Source organism: Rana temporaria, chromosome 2, assembly GCF_905171775.1.
Source record: "Rana temporaria chromosome 2, aRanTem1.1, whole genome shotgun sequence".
In the NCBI taxonomy this organism is placed as follows: Eukaryota; Metazoa; Chordata; class Amphibia; order Anura; family Ranidae; genus Rana; species Rana temporaria.
The window spans coordinates 533,322,447-533,338,623 of NC_053490.1; the positions used below are offsets into that span (position 1 = coordinate 533,322,447).

A 16,177-nucleotide genomic window follows, 5' to 3' on the forward strand; every position below is an offset into this window, starting at 1 on the left:
ATCATCAAAGGAAAACGAAAAAGTAAATATATATATTTTTTTATATATATATATATATATATATACACACATACATACATTTATATATAATTTTTTTTACTATTTTGGCCCAATTTTGCTTTTGATATATATTATATATAAAAATAATAATATATATATTCTTGCCATTATTATAATTTACTACTAAAGAACTACCCAAAATTAATTCTCCTGCTCCTGAAGATTGCAGTGATACCACATATATGTGAATGTTAGTTGTTGTTTGTACCTGTAGTACAGCCCAGAAAGAATGGTGCGTATTTTGCATTTTACCCTGCCTAAAACACACTGACACCAATTATTAAAAATGTTTTTTTTATTTTATTCTACACAAAATATGCTGACCCTAACCTTTTTGACTGTGACCCTAACAATAACCCTGGCAGCCTTGATTGTGTGTGTGTGTGTGTGTGTGTGTGTGTTTGTTTGTTTGTTTGTTTGTTTTTTTTTATACTTTTTCATTTTTGTTCGATTTATTTTTTTTTTTTTTTTTTTACACATTTGGATTGTTTACAATTCTTCTCCTGCCAGAAGAGAAAGATACAATGGTGATTATTCACGAAAGGGGACATGCAAGGAAAATACAGCATTTGTTTGCTTGTACATGATTAGATGATAAAATCAGCAGATCTTTCCCTCAGATCTACAGCAACTGCACTGCCAAGTGCACTTGTAGTGCAAAGTGGATTTGCCTTTCATAAATCAACCCAAATGTATCCTTCTCTTCATTCAGAAAAGGAAGAAAAACAAAGGGGCGGGCATCACAGAGACTCATCACTGTGATAGCCAATCGGAGGCTATCGCAGCGATCCGGTGATCCAGAACTGATAGTCCCGGGTCCCATTCTTTAGTATGTAGTGGTACTGGGAGCGCGCTGTGCGGTGAACTCTCGGCACAAAAGGAGGTACGCATTTATGTGACCCCATAGAAAAAAGCCCACTTCCACGAGGCCGCGTATGTGTGTGCATTTGGCATGAAGGGGTTAATGTTGTATGCCGGTTGGTTATGAAGCTAAAAATAAATGAAGATCTTTTACGCTCTGACATTTTTCTGCAGCGTTAAATGCCACCACAGCTGTAAGGAAGGTCAAAACCCGCCTGACGGAGGAAGAGCAAGCAGAACCTGAAGATCCAAAATGTGTAATTGGCAGAATACTGAACCCCAACCCCCCAAATCACCACCGGGTGGCGGCAAAAGGTGAGCCAAAGATTGTGCAAGCGGAGAGAACCAAGACAAATGTATATTATGGTGGTTTACCTTTACTTCCTGTTCCCCATGGCAAGATAGAGGGAAATTCCCCCCAAAGGGGGCACAGCTATCAAATCTCAAAGCTGAAAGTGAAAGCTTTTTTTTTTTTTCTTTGCTAGGAGTTGGACTTCCTGTCCCACTTCCTCCTTCCGCCCAGGGGCTGCCTAGGCGACTCCTCCTCTCGCCTTAGGCAGCCCCTCCCTCTAGGCGATCTCCTGGGACAGGTCCCAGGAGACCGCCTGTCCACTCCGAGAGTGCAGCGCGACTCGCGCATGCACCGTGCGTGCCCGGCCATGAAGCCGAAAGCTGTCACGGCCGGGTGCGGGGCCATGGAAACCCTCAGAAATACTCAGGGACAGCTCGGCTGATCTCGGAAACACTCGGACAGAGTGATTCCGAGTATTTCCGAAACGGCTCCAAACCGTTCTAAGTGTCACCGGCGCACCCACACCTCTGGCCAAATGTGGTACTGAAAACACATTAGCTTGAATTCTGCTCGTTTGGGGGGCAACACTTGCAAACCGAGTCAGAATAAAAAAAAATAAAAAAAAGTTGCTCGTTATTCAAAACGTTCGTTAACCGCGTTACTCGCAAACCGAGGTTCCACTGTACCACTTTAGGTAATGCCCATATATATAATTCTGAATGACAGCACTCGTCTCAGCACGTCAAGCGCTGTCACTTAGATCTCCTGCTGAGCAGTGTAGTCCAACCGCGATGGGATGGTGGGTAGCACACTGTCAACCAAACTAGCTCCGCGGATCATTAGGGATCAAATGGTACAAGCCCTTGGTCCCCTGGAGAAGTGTTTCGCAACTCCAGTCCTCAAGGCCCTTGGTCCCCTAGACCAGTGTATCTCAACTCCAGTCCTCAAGGCCCTTGGTCCCCTAGACCAGTGTATCTCAATTCCAGTCCTCAAGGCCCTTGGTCCCCTAGACCAGTGTTTCTCAATTCCAGTCCTCAAGGCCCTTGGTCCCCTAGACCAGTGTATCTCAATTCCAGTCCTCAAGGCCCTTGGTCCCCTAGACCAGTGTTTCTCAACTCCAGTCCTCAAAGCCCTTGGTCCCCTAGACCAGTGTTTCTCAACTCCAGTCCTCAAGGCCCTTGGTCCCCTGGAGAAGTGTTTCGCAACTCCTGTCCTCAAGGCCCTTGGTCCCCTGGAGAAGTGTTTCTCAACTCCAGTCCTTAAGGCGCCCCAACAGGTCATGTTTTCAGGCTTCCCATTGCACAGGTGATTTGATCAAGTAAAGTAATTAGTAATTACCACAGCTGTTTCATCTGAGGGAAATCCTGAAAACATGACCTGTTGGGGGGCGCCTTGAGGACTGGAGTTGAGAGACTGCCCTGGAGGATTCAACCGATTTTGAATTTGCAGCGATGGTTTTTCTATAAAGAGAACCTCTGCATTGTACTGTGATTTGTGAATTTTCCTGTTTTTATTGAAGGTAAGAAAAAACGCTCCTCGCGCCCCCCCACTCATCGCAGGGCGGAGTCGGTTTCTGCGGCCTCGGCTTGTGAAATGTCCAGTTGCAGCCAGTCCAGTTTGGATGTCCTGAGCCAGATGATGCAGGAAGTAGAGCTGGACTTGGAGGACTACGAGAGGCAGACGGGCCGGGAGGTGGACACCCTGCCAAAGGCTCTGGGGCTGACGGGCTTCACCATGTCTCTTGTCGGCTCCATACGGCGGCTGGTGTGTTCTCTAAAGGAGGTAAGACCTGACCACACACAGGGGGAGATTTACTAATACCGGAGCGTGCCAAATCTGGTGCAACTCTGCATAGCAACCAATCGGCTTCCAGGTTTTTTTTATCAAACCTTAACCACTTGCTTACTGGGGGTTTACCCCCTTCCTGCCCAGGCCAATTTTTAGCTTTCAGCGCTGTCGCACTTTGAATAACAATGGAGCAGTCATACAACACTGTACAAATATGAAATATTTATCTTTTTTCCCCCACAAATAGAGCTTTCTTTTGGTGGTATTTAATGACTAATGGGGTTTTTATTTTTATGATGCTAAAGAAACAAAAGACCGAAATTTAGAAGGGGGGAAAAAAAAATATTTTCATAGTTTTGTTGTAATCCGTTTTGTAAAACAATTATATATATTTTTTTACATGAACTTTACTAGGGCTTATTTTTGGGGAAATGCGGTACTACTGATGACTTTTGTAAAATGTGCTTTTTATATACAAATAATGATCCCTTTGTAAGGCACAGCATAGTGGACAGTTTGATGAGCTGATCGATTGTCCCGTCGATTATCAATCGCTGTGAATGGATAGAACGCTTGAGCTGTGTGAGATTTCTGATGGGAGGTCATGTGACATTTTATGGCGTATTTCATCCTTGCAGGGGGACCGGCGGCTGCATCAGGAAATTCTGCAGCGTCAGCGTTTGCAGGAGGAGTTCGCTGAGCAGAGGCTGCTGATCGATGCGCTTACAGCTGAAATTCTCTCCATGAAGGAAAACTTCTCTATGTCTCCGGTAATCTCAGATTTCATTCTTTTATAAATTCCAGCCGGACTTGTTGAGAATATCCCATGTGATTTAATCAGTGCCTAGATTTACAGAGTTCTTTTAAAGCTTAAAGTTTAATCTGCTTTTTAATCTTTCCTGGTTCCCCGCCGGGGACCCTGATGTGAGGGTGGGCTCTGCTGGGGACCCTGATGTAAGGAGGGGGGGCTCTGCTGGGGACCCTTATGTAAGGGGGATGAGTCTCTGCTGGGGACCCTGATGTAAGGGGGGACTTTGCTGGGGACCCTGATGTATGGGGGGGGGGTGAGTCTCTGCTGGGGACCTTGATGTAAGGGGGGTGGGTCTCTGCTGGGGACCCTGATGTAAGGGGGGGGACTCTGGGGACCCTGATGTACGGGGGGACTTTGCTGGGAACCCTGATGTAAGGGGGGGACTCTGCTGGGCACCCTGATGTAAGGGGGGGTGAGTCTCTGCTGGGGACCCTGATGTAAGGGGGGGACTCTGCTGGGCACCCTGATGTACGGGGGGGACTCTGCTGGGCACCCTGATGTACGGGGGGGACTCTGCTGGGCACCTTGATGTACGGGGGGGACTCTGCTGGGGACCCTGATGTACGGGGGGGACTCTGCTGGGCACCTTGATGTACGGGGGGGACTCTGCTGGGGACCCTGATGTACGGGGGGGACTCTGCTGGGGACCCTGATGTACGGGGGGGACTCTGCTGGGGACCCTGATGTAAGGGGGGACTCTGCTGGGGACCCTGATGTAAGGGGGGACTCTGCTGGGGACCCTGATGTAAGGGGGGACTTTGCTGGGGACCCTGATGTATGGGGGGACTCTGCTGGGGACCCTGATGTAAGTGGGGACTGCTGGGGACCCTGATGTAAGGGGGGACTTTGCTGGGGACCCTTATGTAAGGGGGTGAGTCTCTGCTGGGGACCCTGATGTATGGGGGGGATTCTGTGATGGGGGTTCTGGGGTAAAGCTAGTTCTTGGAGCGTGTTCATTTGAATTGTATTCATTCATTTTATAGCACAGATTTGTTGTGTGTCCCATGAATATTTGTGAATTATACTCTGTGGCCCTCGTACTGAGAAGTATGGAGGCCCCTGAGATAGAGGAAGGGGCGGAGTCCTCTGGCAGCGCAGAGTATTTCAGGAGGAAAGGTTTCTATAGAGAAATATTATTCTATATCTTCTGAATGAATTATTTGCCGGCTGCAGAATTTACATGAAAATTGTTCCGGATTGCTTTGACTTTGTTCTCTTCCCTCCCAGCTCAGCCAGCAGGTGATGTCTGACCCCTCCCCCTCTCCTCTACAAACACACAGAGCTCCTCCCCCTAAACCGGAGCGGAGGAGAACCTCGGCGGGTTCATTGTCTGGCCAATCGCTGAGTATGGTGACTGAGCTCGGTGAGTTATTTCTATAGACCCCTCCCCTCCCCCCTCTATGGTGATTCTCATACAAGGGGGGGGAACAGAATACAATACAGAAAATGTAACAAAGAATTCTCCATACTGATTGGCCAAACACATCGGTAATAAGAATCCGGAGGTGAGAGATCGGCACATACAAGTTTCCCCTCTGGAGCTTCCTTCCCCAACATCGGGAATCCTTCTCATAACTTGTAGGTGTTGGCGATCCCTCATTGGAGAGGGGTTGTAAAGGTTTGTTTTTTATTTTATAAATGGGTTCTTTAAGCTCGTGCATTGTTGGGTCACTTACCTTTTCCTTCCATTTCCCTTCTTTCTTTGTCTGAATGTCTCACTTCCTGTAAGCTTGCCCCCATCATCCGAGCCGTTCTGGTTGGGGGTTAGTCAGCGTGCTCGCCCCCTCCCTTAGGACTACATCCCTGCGGGGAGACGCTGTGAAAGTTCACATTATCTCCCCGCAGGGATGTGGTCCCAAGGGAGGGGGCGAGCACGCTGACTAACCCCCAACCAGAACGGCTCGGATGATGGGGGCAAGCTTACAGGAAGTGAGACATTCAGACAAAGAAAGAAGGGAAATGGAAGGAAAAGGTAAGTGACCCAACAATGCACAAGCTTAAAGGAACCAATTTAGAAAATAAAAAACAAACCTTTACAACCCCTTTAACCACTTTCCCTCCGAAAGGATTTACCCCCCTTCATGGCCAGGCCATTTTTTTTTTCTATTCAGCACTGCGCTACTTTTAAATAATTGAGCGGTCACGCAACACTGTACACAAATAACATTTATATCATTCAGTTCTTACACATAGAGCTTTCTTTAGGAGGTATTTGATCACCAAAAAATGTTATTATACAATATAAACAAAAAAAGACACAAAATTTTGAAAAGAAAAACAATTTTCTATTTCGGTCTATAAAACATATCCAATAAAATCACATTTCTTATATACTGTATTTAGGTCAAAATGTATTATGCTACATGTCTATGGCAAACAAAGTGCATGTTCTTGGTTTGCGTGAAAGTTTTTTTTATAGAGTCTACAAACTAATATATATATATATATTTATATTTAAAAAGAGTAATATATATATATTTTTTCTAACACTGCAACCATTACAGTATAGCGTTTATAGCTGTGTAAATTCCAGTGTGTGTGTGTGTATGTATGTATGTATGTGTGTGTGTATATATATATATACACACACACTGGAATTTACACAGCTATAAACGCTATACTGTAATGGTTGCAGTGTGTTAAAAAAATATATATAATAATTTTAAAAAAAGTTTTTTTTTTTTTTGTTTTTTTTACACACTGTCACCAGTCAGTGTCCCTGATCACTCCCACACCCATTATATGATGATTTTGTACTGTACTGGTAACAGAATGTGGGGGGGGGGGGGAATTTGGGAAAAAAACAATATCTTTATTTTCAAAATTATTCTGACAAAAATTGCCATACCTCTTACTAACTACTTTGGGCTGTCTACTTTCTAAAGGTTGTTTTTTTTGGGGGCGAAGTTGCCTGACATGGAAGGGGTGAAGGTGCCCGTTATGGAAGGGGGGGTGAAGGTGCCCGTTATGGAAGGGGGGGTGAAGGTGCCCGGTATGGAATGGGGGGGGTGAAGGTGCCCGATATGGAAGGGGGGGTGAAGGTGCCCGATATGGAAGGGGGGGGTGAAGGTGCCCGATATGGAAGGGGGGGTGAAGGTGCCCGATATGGAAGTGGGGGGTGAAGGTGCCCGATATGGAAGGGGGGGGTGAAGGTGCCCGATATGGAAGGGGGGGGTGAAGGTGCCTGGTATGGAAGGGGGGGTGAAGGTGCCCGATATGGAAGGGGGGGTGAAGGTGCCCGATATGGAAGGGGGGGTGAAGGTGCCCGATATGGAAGGGGGGGTGAAGGTGCCCGGTATGGAAGTGGGGGGTGAAGGTGCCCGGTATGGAATGGGGGGGGTGAAGGTGCCCGGTATTGAAGGGGGGGTGAAGGTGCCCGGTATGGAAGGGGGGGGTGAAGGTGCCCGGTATGGAAGGGGGGGGTGAAGGTGCCCGCTATGGAAGGGGGGTGAAGGTGCCCGGTATGGAAGCGGTTCGGTAGATCTTGAATAGTGAGAGATCTCCGTTGTATTTGCTGGGAGGATATTGGCGGTTTCTCGTGTCGGGTCGTCTGTCTCACTCAGTTGCGTATGGATTTTGCTGACACTGGTAATGGGGCGCAATACGTTCTGCCGCTTTAGCTTTCCAGTAAAGTGCCAGCGGAGCTCCTTTTACTCGATACGGATGTGTTGGTGTGAAGTGTGACCGATGTGGAGGAAAGGTACATCGTGTATCCCCTCCCCCCATCCTCTCCATTGTACTTCTATGTGATCAGGGCTTCCATTATTTTATTTTACATTTATTGCTGTGCTTGTAACAAACTGCCTCTAAAGTAACATGTATTCGAAAGAAAAATCAATACTTTCTTTATAAAGCCAGGATTGTTAATTGGAGGCTTGTTCATAATTTTTTTTTTTTTATTATTATTTATTTTTATTAATTAAAATATTTAAATTTTTTATTTAGTTATTTTAATATTGTTTTATTCTCTATTTTTTAATCTATGATGCACCCTTTACATTCTCCTAATACTTTTCATAGACCTGCAAGATGTGAAGGAAGAAAAGAACTCTCCGGCTCCCCCTAGAGGCAAACCTGTAGAACACGGCGTGGATGTGGGCAGTCAGCTTGGTTTTCAGCCGGCCATCTTGTTGTCTCCCCCCCGGCAGAGATCCCGGAAGGAGTACGAAGAGCAGTTGTCATGTATGTACCCGGTGTATGACCAATCCGAATAAATACGTCTTCTTACACATGGGCAGATCTAAGGTGGTGGCAGCGATGTTCAGTCTACATCAGGGGGCTCCAAATTTCATAAAAACTTCAAACTTCATAAACAAAGGGCCAGTTGGCTGTCCTTCAAACTTTAGGAGGGCCGGACTGTGGCCAGCGAGAGTGGAAAATGTCCCAGTGTCAGTGGGAGTAAGGCTTGGCGGTGGTAGGGGTAGGAAAAATGGCATCGGTGGTCAGTAGGAGGAGGAATAGTGCCCCATCGTTGGTGTCAGTGGGAAGAATAGTGCCCCATCATTGGTGTCAGTGGGAGGAATAGTGCCCCATCATTGGTATGAATGGAAGGAATAGTGCCCCATCATTGGTGTCAGTGGGAGGAATAGTGCCCCATCATTGGTATGAATGGAAGAAATAGTGCCCCATCATTGGTGTCAGTGGGAGGAATAGTGCCCCATCATTGGTATGAATGGAAGGAATAGTGCCCCATCATTGGTGTCAGTGGGAGGAATAGTGCCCCATCATTGGTATGAATGGAAGGAATAGTGCCCCATCATTGGTGTCAGTGGGAGGAATAGTGCCCCATCATTGGTTTCAGTGCCAGGTATAGGGGCATGGCAGGCATCCACATATGCGGGAAGGGATCCACTTATGGTGGCAGGGCAGGGATTCGCGTATGGTGGCAGTGATCCACGTATATGGGGGCAGTTCAGGGATCCACGTATGTGGCAGGGCAGAGATCCACGTATATGGGGGCAGGGATCCGGTATGGGGGGCCCCCCCCCCCTTTTTTTTTTTTTTTTTGGTTGCTGCGACTTGAGTCACATTAGGACGGCACCAATTGAAATGAATGTGTTTGACTTTGTGTAGCAAGTCACATAAGTCGCAGCAGTGTGATCCGGGGCTGAAAGGTAAAACCATTGGCTCAGATTCAGGTACGAGTTGCGCTTTATTTGCGGAGGCACAGGGCAACGATTTTGCCCTGCGCCCACTCAAATATTTTGCGCTGCCCTCGATTCACGGAGCAGTAGCTCCGTAAATTGCGAGGGCGTGCCGGCAAAATTGCCCGGCGTAAGCGCGCGCAATGTAAATGATCCCGCCGGGGGCGGGAATCATTTAAATTAGGCCGAGCGTACAGCGCATGCTCCGTCTGGAAACTTTCCCGACGTGCATTGCGGCAAATGACGTCGCAAGGACGTAATTTGCTTCAATGTGAATGGCGTCCAGCGCCATTCACATATCACTTACGCAAACGGCGTGAAATTCAAATTTCACGATGCGGGAAGGGCGGGTATACTTTAGCATTGGCTGCCCCTACTGTTAGAAGGGGCAGCCTTACGCTAAAGACGCCGTACGGAAACTCCGTACCTTGCGTACGCAGGGCCCGCGCAACTTTGTGAATCAGTTGGTAGTATGCAATTTGCATACTATACGCTGATCACAATGGGAGCGCCCCCTAGCGGTCAACGCAAGAATGCAGCCTAAAATCTGCGTGGCATAAGAGCCTTATGCCGCGCAGATCTTAGGCTGCAGTCGGCGTAACGAGTTCTCTGAATCAGGAGCACTCGTTACGCCGGCGCAAGTCAGCAATTGCGCTGCGTAACTATGGTTACGCAGGCGCAATTGCTACCTGAATCTGGCCCATTGACTCCAATTCAAAATCAACGTTGATGCAAAATTACATCCCATTGACATTGATGCAAAAACATAAAATAAATTCAAATTTTTAACAAAATGTAAAATTTGGACAAAAACTGTCCATTTTGGTTTTCGGACAAGTGCGTCTTACATTTTCAGTTTCGGCAGCGCAGGGATTTATAATTCATGGCATCACTATAAGGAATGTAATGAAAACAATGTATAGGTTTTATTTAAATTGTCATCAGCATGTTGGGGGGGGGGGAGAAATAACCAGGGAAAGCAAAATATAAGCAGCTTCATTTAGAGGATGTGGCCCGGATTCAGATACAATTGTGTATCTATCGGCGGGCGTAACGTATCTCAGATACGTTACGCCGCCGTTAATTAGGGTGCAAGTTCCGTATTCAGAAAGAACTTGCGCCCTAAGTTACGGCGGCGTAGCGTATGTGGTCCGGCGTAAGCCCGCCTAATTCAAATGTGGATGATGTGGGCGTGTTATTTAAATGACATGTGACCCCACATATTTGACGTTTTTTACGAACGGCGCATGCGAACGTTTCCAAGTGTGCATGCTCAAAATTTACGCCGCAAACTGTCAATGCTTTCGACATGAACGTAACTTACGTACAGCCCTATTTGCGAACGACTTACGTAAACGACGTAAAATACGATGCTGTTCGGTCATTTCAGACGTCCATACTTAACATGATTTACCCCTGCTGTATGAGGGGTAACTTTACACCGGAAAAAGCCTAACGTAAACGACGTAAAAAAATGCGCCGGGCGGACGTACGTTTCTGAATCGGCGTATCTACCTAATTTGCATATTCCTCGCGTAAATCTACGGAAGCGCCACCTAGCGTCCAGCGTAAATATGCAGCCTAAGATACGACGGTGTAAGATACTTACGCAGGTCGGATCTTGGGGAAATCTATGCGTAACTGATTCTACGAATCGGGCGCATAGATACGACGGCCCGCACTCAGAGATACGACGGCGTATCTGGAGATACGCCGTCGTAACTCCTATCTGAATCCAGGCCTATGTGTCCAACACACGTCCTTTTTTTTTTTTAATCCAACAAAAAAAAGTTTTTATTGATGAAGATGAAAAGGTGGTATACAGCTTATGGCATTCAATATTACACAGCAAAACCAGGAATACATTTCTCATCGACCAGTCCCAGCCGGGCACTGCAGTCACATGGCATTTCTCTCACCCCCCCAGTATACATTTCCCCGAATTATAACATTTATCCCACATGCGCTCCCAGCAATCTATCCATAACCAGATCCACCGGTGAAAGCCCCGGTGTATCCAGCCACGGAGCCCAGAGGTTTTCAAATTTACGATTGCTTCCCCTGTGTTGGTAAATGAGTTTCTCCATACGTAGCATTTCACCCATCCTATCAATCCACTCCCTTAAAGTCGGAGGGGTCTCAGATTTCCAGTGTGTCATAATCAATTTTCTGGCCTGGAACAACGCCCTTTGCACCGCCTCCCTCGTGTACACCTCTTCAACATGTTCCTCCAGCACCCCCAGTAAACCAACCCTGGGGTCCACAGGCATGGATACCCCAAAAACAGAATTAATAGTACTCGTCACCTCAGACCAATACTTGTGCAGTTTGGGACATCTCCACAGGAGGTGTATGAGGTCCCCGTGGTCACGCTTGCATCTAGTACACACATCATCCGTCTGCATTCCCATCAATTGTAACCTGCGCGGCGTGTAATACACCCTAAAGATAATGTATAGCTGAGTGAGTCGCTGAGCCACATTCAGTGAGCAGGAACTCACCCCCTGAAATATCTCCTCCCATTGTTCTCCATCCAATTGCCCCACGTCCCTCTCCCACTTTTCCCTTACCATGACTGGATGCTGTCCCAAGAAGTATTGTAGTAGGATGGCGTAACATTCAGAAATAAATCCCTTCGAGGACACAGCATCACCCAGGAGACTAAACACCGGAGTCGGCGACAGATGCCACTCAGATGACCTACTCTGGGCCCTCACTGCGTGCTGAAGCTGCATATATTGAAAAAGCATCGAAGATGGTAGCCCATATTCCACCCGCAAATCTGCGAATGGCCTGAGCCTCCCGTGTCTAAATACATGTTTAATGTGTGTAACCCCATGACTTTTCCACCCACCACCAATCTGTAATTTAGCCAGTTCTGTATAAGTATCATTATGCCATAGGGGGCTGTAGTCAGTGTATCCATCAGCTTGCTGTACATATTTGCATTTGTTCCATACCTTTTGTATAAGATTATACGTGGGATATTTCTTATTAGGTTTGGCGAAAGCCAGGGCCTCAAGTGCCATGGGGATGGGCCCATCCCCCACCGTGTGTAGCATCAGTGCTCCAGAGGAACCAGTCGGCTCCCTCCCGAAGCACCCCACCAGGTGTTGCAATTGCGCCGCAAGGTAGTACAACCACGGGTTGGGCAACGCCAGCCCGCCATTATCCTTGGGTCTCTGAAGATGTTCAAGTTTAATTCTTGGCGTCTTATTCTTCCAGATCAAGGACCGGAAGATAGAATTCACTATTCTAAAGATTTTTAAAGGGATCACCACCGGGGCGTTGTAGAGACAATAAAGCAGCTGCGGCATTAATATCATCTTTACTAGGTTTATCTTACCCGCCACCGAGATACGGAGATTGTTCCATGACTTGACCCTTTCTCGGAACCTCTGGAGCAGGGGGGATATGTTCAAATGGCTAAAATCCCTGGGGTTGGCCGTTACATAAATCCCGAGGTATTTGAAGGAAGTCGTGACCGGTATAGGGCAGGACGATGTCACTGTTTGTGTGGCCTCCCCATCTAACAATAGCAGGGCCGACTTCGACCAGTTAATCTGTAGGCCAGAGTACCCCCTGAATCGTATAATGGTTGCCATGGCCTCCCTCAGAGATGCATCAGTGTCTCCCAACATAAGCAAGGTGTCATCTGCATAGAGCATCACCTTCTCCTGCAGGGGGCCATAACAAAACCCTACTATACCCGGATTGGCCCTAATCTCCATGGCCAGGGGCTCAATGGCCAACGCGAAGAGGAGAGGGGACAGCGGGCATCCCTGCCTCGTCCCTCTTCCCAACGCGAAGCCAGGGGACAGACACCCGAAGGCCCTGATAGCTGCCTCCGGACGACTGTACAGTAGACGGACCCATGCTATGTATTTCTCACCAAACCCGAATCGCGCCAACACCTCCCACAAGTAGTTCCAGTCAATGCTGTCAAATGCCTTGGCCGCATCTAAAGACAGCAAAGCCCTGTGTCCTACATTATCCGCGTCAGACTGCATGTTTAGAAACAACCTCCGCAAGTTGATGGCAGTGGACTTATTCGGCATAAACCCCGCCTGATCTCCGTGCACCAGGGACGTTATGACAGTGTTCAATCTCAGTGCCAAGACCTTTGCCAAGATCTTTATGTCACATTGCAGCAATGAAATTGGCCTGTAGGACCCTGGTTCAACCGGATCTTTGCCCGGTTTAAGAAGCAAAACAATATTTGCTTTTGCCATGGAGGGCGGAAGTACTCCTTCCCCCAGTGCCGCATTAAACACCCGTAGCAGCCGTGGCAGCAAAACTTCCGCGTGTTGTTTGTAAACCTCGATGGGAATCCCATCCTCCCCCGGTGCCTTACAGTTAGGAAATAGTCCCACCGCCTCCTGAAGTTCCTCCACAGTAAGGGGCGCCTCCAACCCCGCTTTCTGCTCTACCGTCAACCGAGGGAACGTCAAGCCACCCAAGTACTGTTCCAGATCAGCCGCCACGTAGGCAGTACCAGGGCGGTACAGTTCTTCATAGAACCCCGCCAATTCCTTCATGATAAGTTCGGGTGTACTAACAATGGGCCCAACTTTGGATTTTATGGCCCCTATAGCTGGAGACCTCTGCTGTGAATTTGCTATACGCGCTAGCATGCGGCCCGTTTTCTCCCCCTCTTCAAAAAACGCTTGCTTAGAGAAAAATCTCTTTTTTTCGGCCCCAGAGGAAAGCACCCGCTCATAAGCAGATTGAGCGGCCTGCCACTCCTCCCTGGCCAAGTCAGAGGGGTCCAGGACAAACTGCCCCTCCAGAGCCTCCACCCTCCCCTCCAGCTCCAACAGAAACGCAGATGAGGCCTTCTTGACCTTGTTGATTTCAGTTACCAAGACCCTTTTCAGGAACAGTTTAAAAGCCTCCCACTGTTGTACACAAGAGCCCTGTGGATCCTGAGCAGTAAAGAACCCACGCACACTTTCCTCTATAGTCTCAGGAGAGTCAAATAGTTTTAGCCAAAAGGCATTGAATTTCCAGGGGGCCTTAGGGAGCTCAGTGGGTTGAGAAACCACCAAATGCACGATCAATGGGGAATGGTCAGATACGCTGCGAGGTCTATACTCCATTTTAGAGACATACGGAAGCATGTGTGCGTTTCCCACCCCCAGGTCAATCCTAGACAGGCTGCCATGCGATTTAGAAAAGCATGAGTATTGCTTCACACCTGGATTCCGCTGCCGCCAGACATCCACCCAGCCCACCTCTTGCAACAACCGCGCCAGGGGGGTACCCCTGGAGAGGGCAGAGGCTCCTACTGCCGGGTGTCTATCCACCGCAGGGTCCAAGCAGCAATTGAAGTCCCCGATCACCAGCAACGGTACCTCAGGCTTGCCATCCAAGTAGGCAATCAGCGCCCGCAGCACCGTCGCCGCGAAAGGGGGGGGTACATACACACATGCAAGAATACACGTCAAATCCCCCAACCTGCAATAGAGAAAAACATATCGCCCCTCCGTGTCAATGCTATTATCCAATTCCTGATAGTCCAGGGAGCCATGTACCAAAACACTCACCCCCCTGGAGTAGGAGGTGTGAGTGGAGTGGTACGCTTTAGACACCCAGTTATACCGTAAGCAGCAAATAGTGTCCACTGTGAGATGCGTTTCCTGGAAACAAAAAATCCCTGGTAGAAACTTTTTAAGGCACATGCGTATCATAGTTCTCTTAAGCGGGGATTGAAGTCCTCTCACATTCCACGACACTATAGGTACCTCTGCCATGTATAAAAAGAAAAGTTAGTAACGAGCAAATGTACCTCCATTAGGACCAAGACTCCATCAGACCATGTGCCCGGTGACAAAAACAGCAAAAATAACCACCAGGGCTTCATGTTGCTCATGTTGATTGTTGCAATATTCGTTCTGTAGAACCACCTTTCCAAAAGCTGAAAAAAAAGAAGTAAAAGAAAAAAAAAGCAAAGGGCGCAAACCGCTGCCCAAATCAACTCTGCTGCTCTGGATCCTGCCAACAGGGCAAGACCGGCACAAGGCCTCTCATTCAAACTTCGGAGGCCAGAACAAGTCACGTGTTGTAGATTCGCCATTAAAGATTTCTGAAGCTCTCGTCTTGATCTGTAGCAATATATTTTCCCTCAGCCAGAGGTTAACTAGATAAACATACCACACAATGTCTCCATCCAAACGTGGTGTCCCACTTTCCATAGTTGTCTCGGTGTCCCGCTATGGGCCTGGGCATCACTATCCCTCCTCTGCTCCCTCTCGTAGTCGTCGTCTCAGGGGTTGCTCGTTCCGATCTAGCCAGTTAGCTGCGTCATTAGGGGACTCAAAAAACTGCGCCTGCCCCTCCACTATCACCCGCAGCTTAGCCGGGTATAACATGGCGTATGGTAGTTGCAGCTGCCGAAGTCTGCGTTTCACATCAAAGAACTTGGCTCTGCGTCTCTGCACCTCCGCCGAGAAGTCAGGATAGAAGGACACCCTGGTCCCATTATGTTGAATATTAGCCCTTTCTCTTGCCTGGCGTAGCACTGTTTCTCTATCTCTGTAATGCAATAGTTTCGCCAGCATCGGCCTGGGTGGCCCCCCCGGCTGGGGAGGGCGAGCTGGCACTCGGTGAGCACGTTCCACTGCAAATAGGGGAGAGAAGGTATTCTTCCCAAATATGTCCAACAACCAGCCCTCCACATAGGCCGTGGGATCTCTACCCTCTACCTTCTCAGGGAGACCGACAATGCGCACGTTATTCCTTCTAAGGCGATTTTCAAAATCTTCCGCCCTGTCAGTGGCCTCCCTCGCCAGTTGATATGCGGCTTTGGCCTCTCGCTCTATGGGGGTCAGGCGGTCTTCTACCTCGCTCACCCTGCTCTCCACAGCCGTGGTGCGCTCCCTCATTTTCTGAAAGTCCTGTCTCATCAATGACAATTCTTCCCTGACGGTGTTTACGGAGGCATTGCCCAAATTAACAGCCCTTAATATGTCAGCCAGTGTGGGTTGGGTAGCCACAGGTGTATCATTATCCCCTGAGCCCTGGGCCCCCGGGTCAGGCAGATCATTCTCCTCTCCTCCACTGTGCTCGGCAAAGATGGCCGCCAAGGCCTGTGTTTCATGCCTGTCAGAGTCAGTGTGCCCAGGGCGTCCACCACTATCAGCCCCCGCCAGTCCGTTCAACTTCTGAGTGAAGTATAGCATGTCTCTAGGTGCTTCCTTACCCTGAGACTTCTGCTGCTTG

The 16,177-nt window shown here is 48.3% G+C and overlaps 1 protein-coding gene across 3 annotated transcripts in view; it reads left to right on the forward strand.

Moving 5' to 3' along the window:
* LOC120928070 (spindle and centriole-associated protein 1-like) overlaps positions 1-16,177 on the forward strand; it is a 43,878-nt gene that overhangs the window by 15,703 nt on the left and 11,998 nt on the right. For all 3 annotated transcript variants that reach the window (XM_040339157.1, XM_040339159.1, XM_040339158.1), the window contains exons 8-12: positions 1,096-1,236; positions 2,733-2,995; positions 3,640-3,771; positions 5,040-5,175; positions 7,833-7,994. In XM_040339157.1, coding sequence (XP_040195091.1) covers positions 1,096-1,236; positions 2,733-2,995; positions 3,640-3,771; positions 5,040-5,175; positions 7,833-7,994 — 834 coding nt within the window. The remainder of the gene's footprint in view (positions 1-1,095; positions 1,237-2,732; positions 2,996-3,639; positions 3,772-5,039; positions 5,176-7,832; positions 7,995-16,177) is intronic.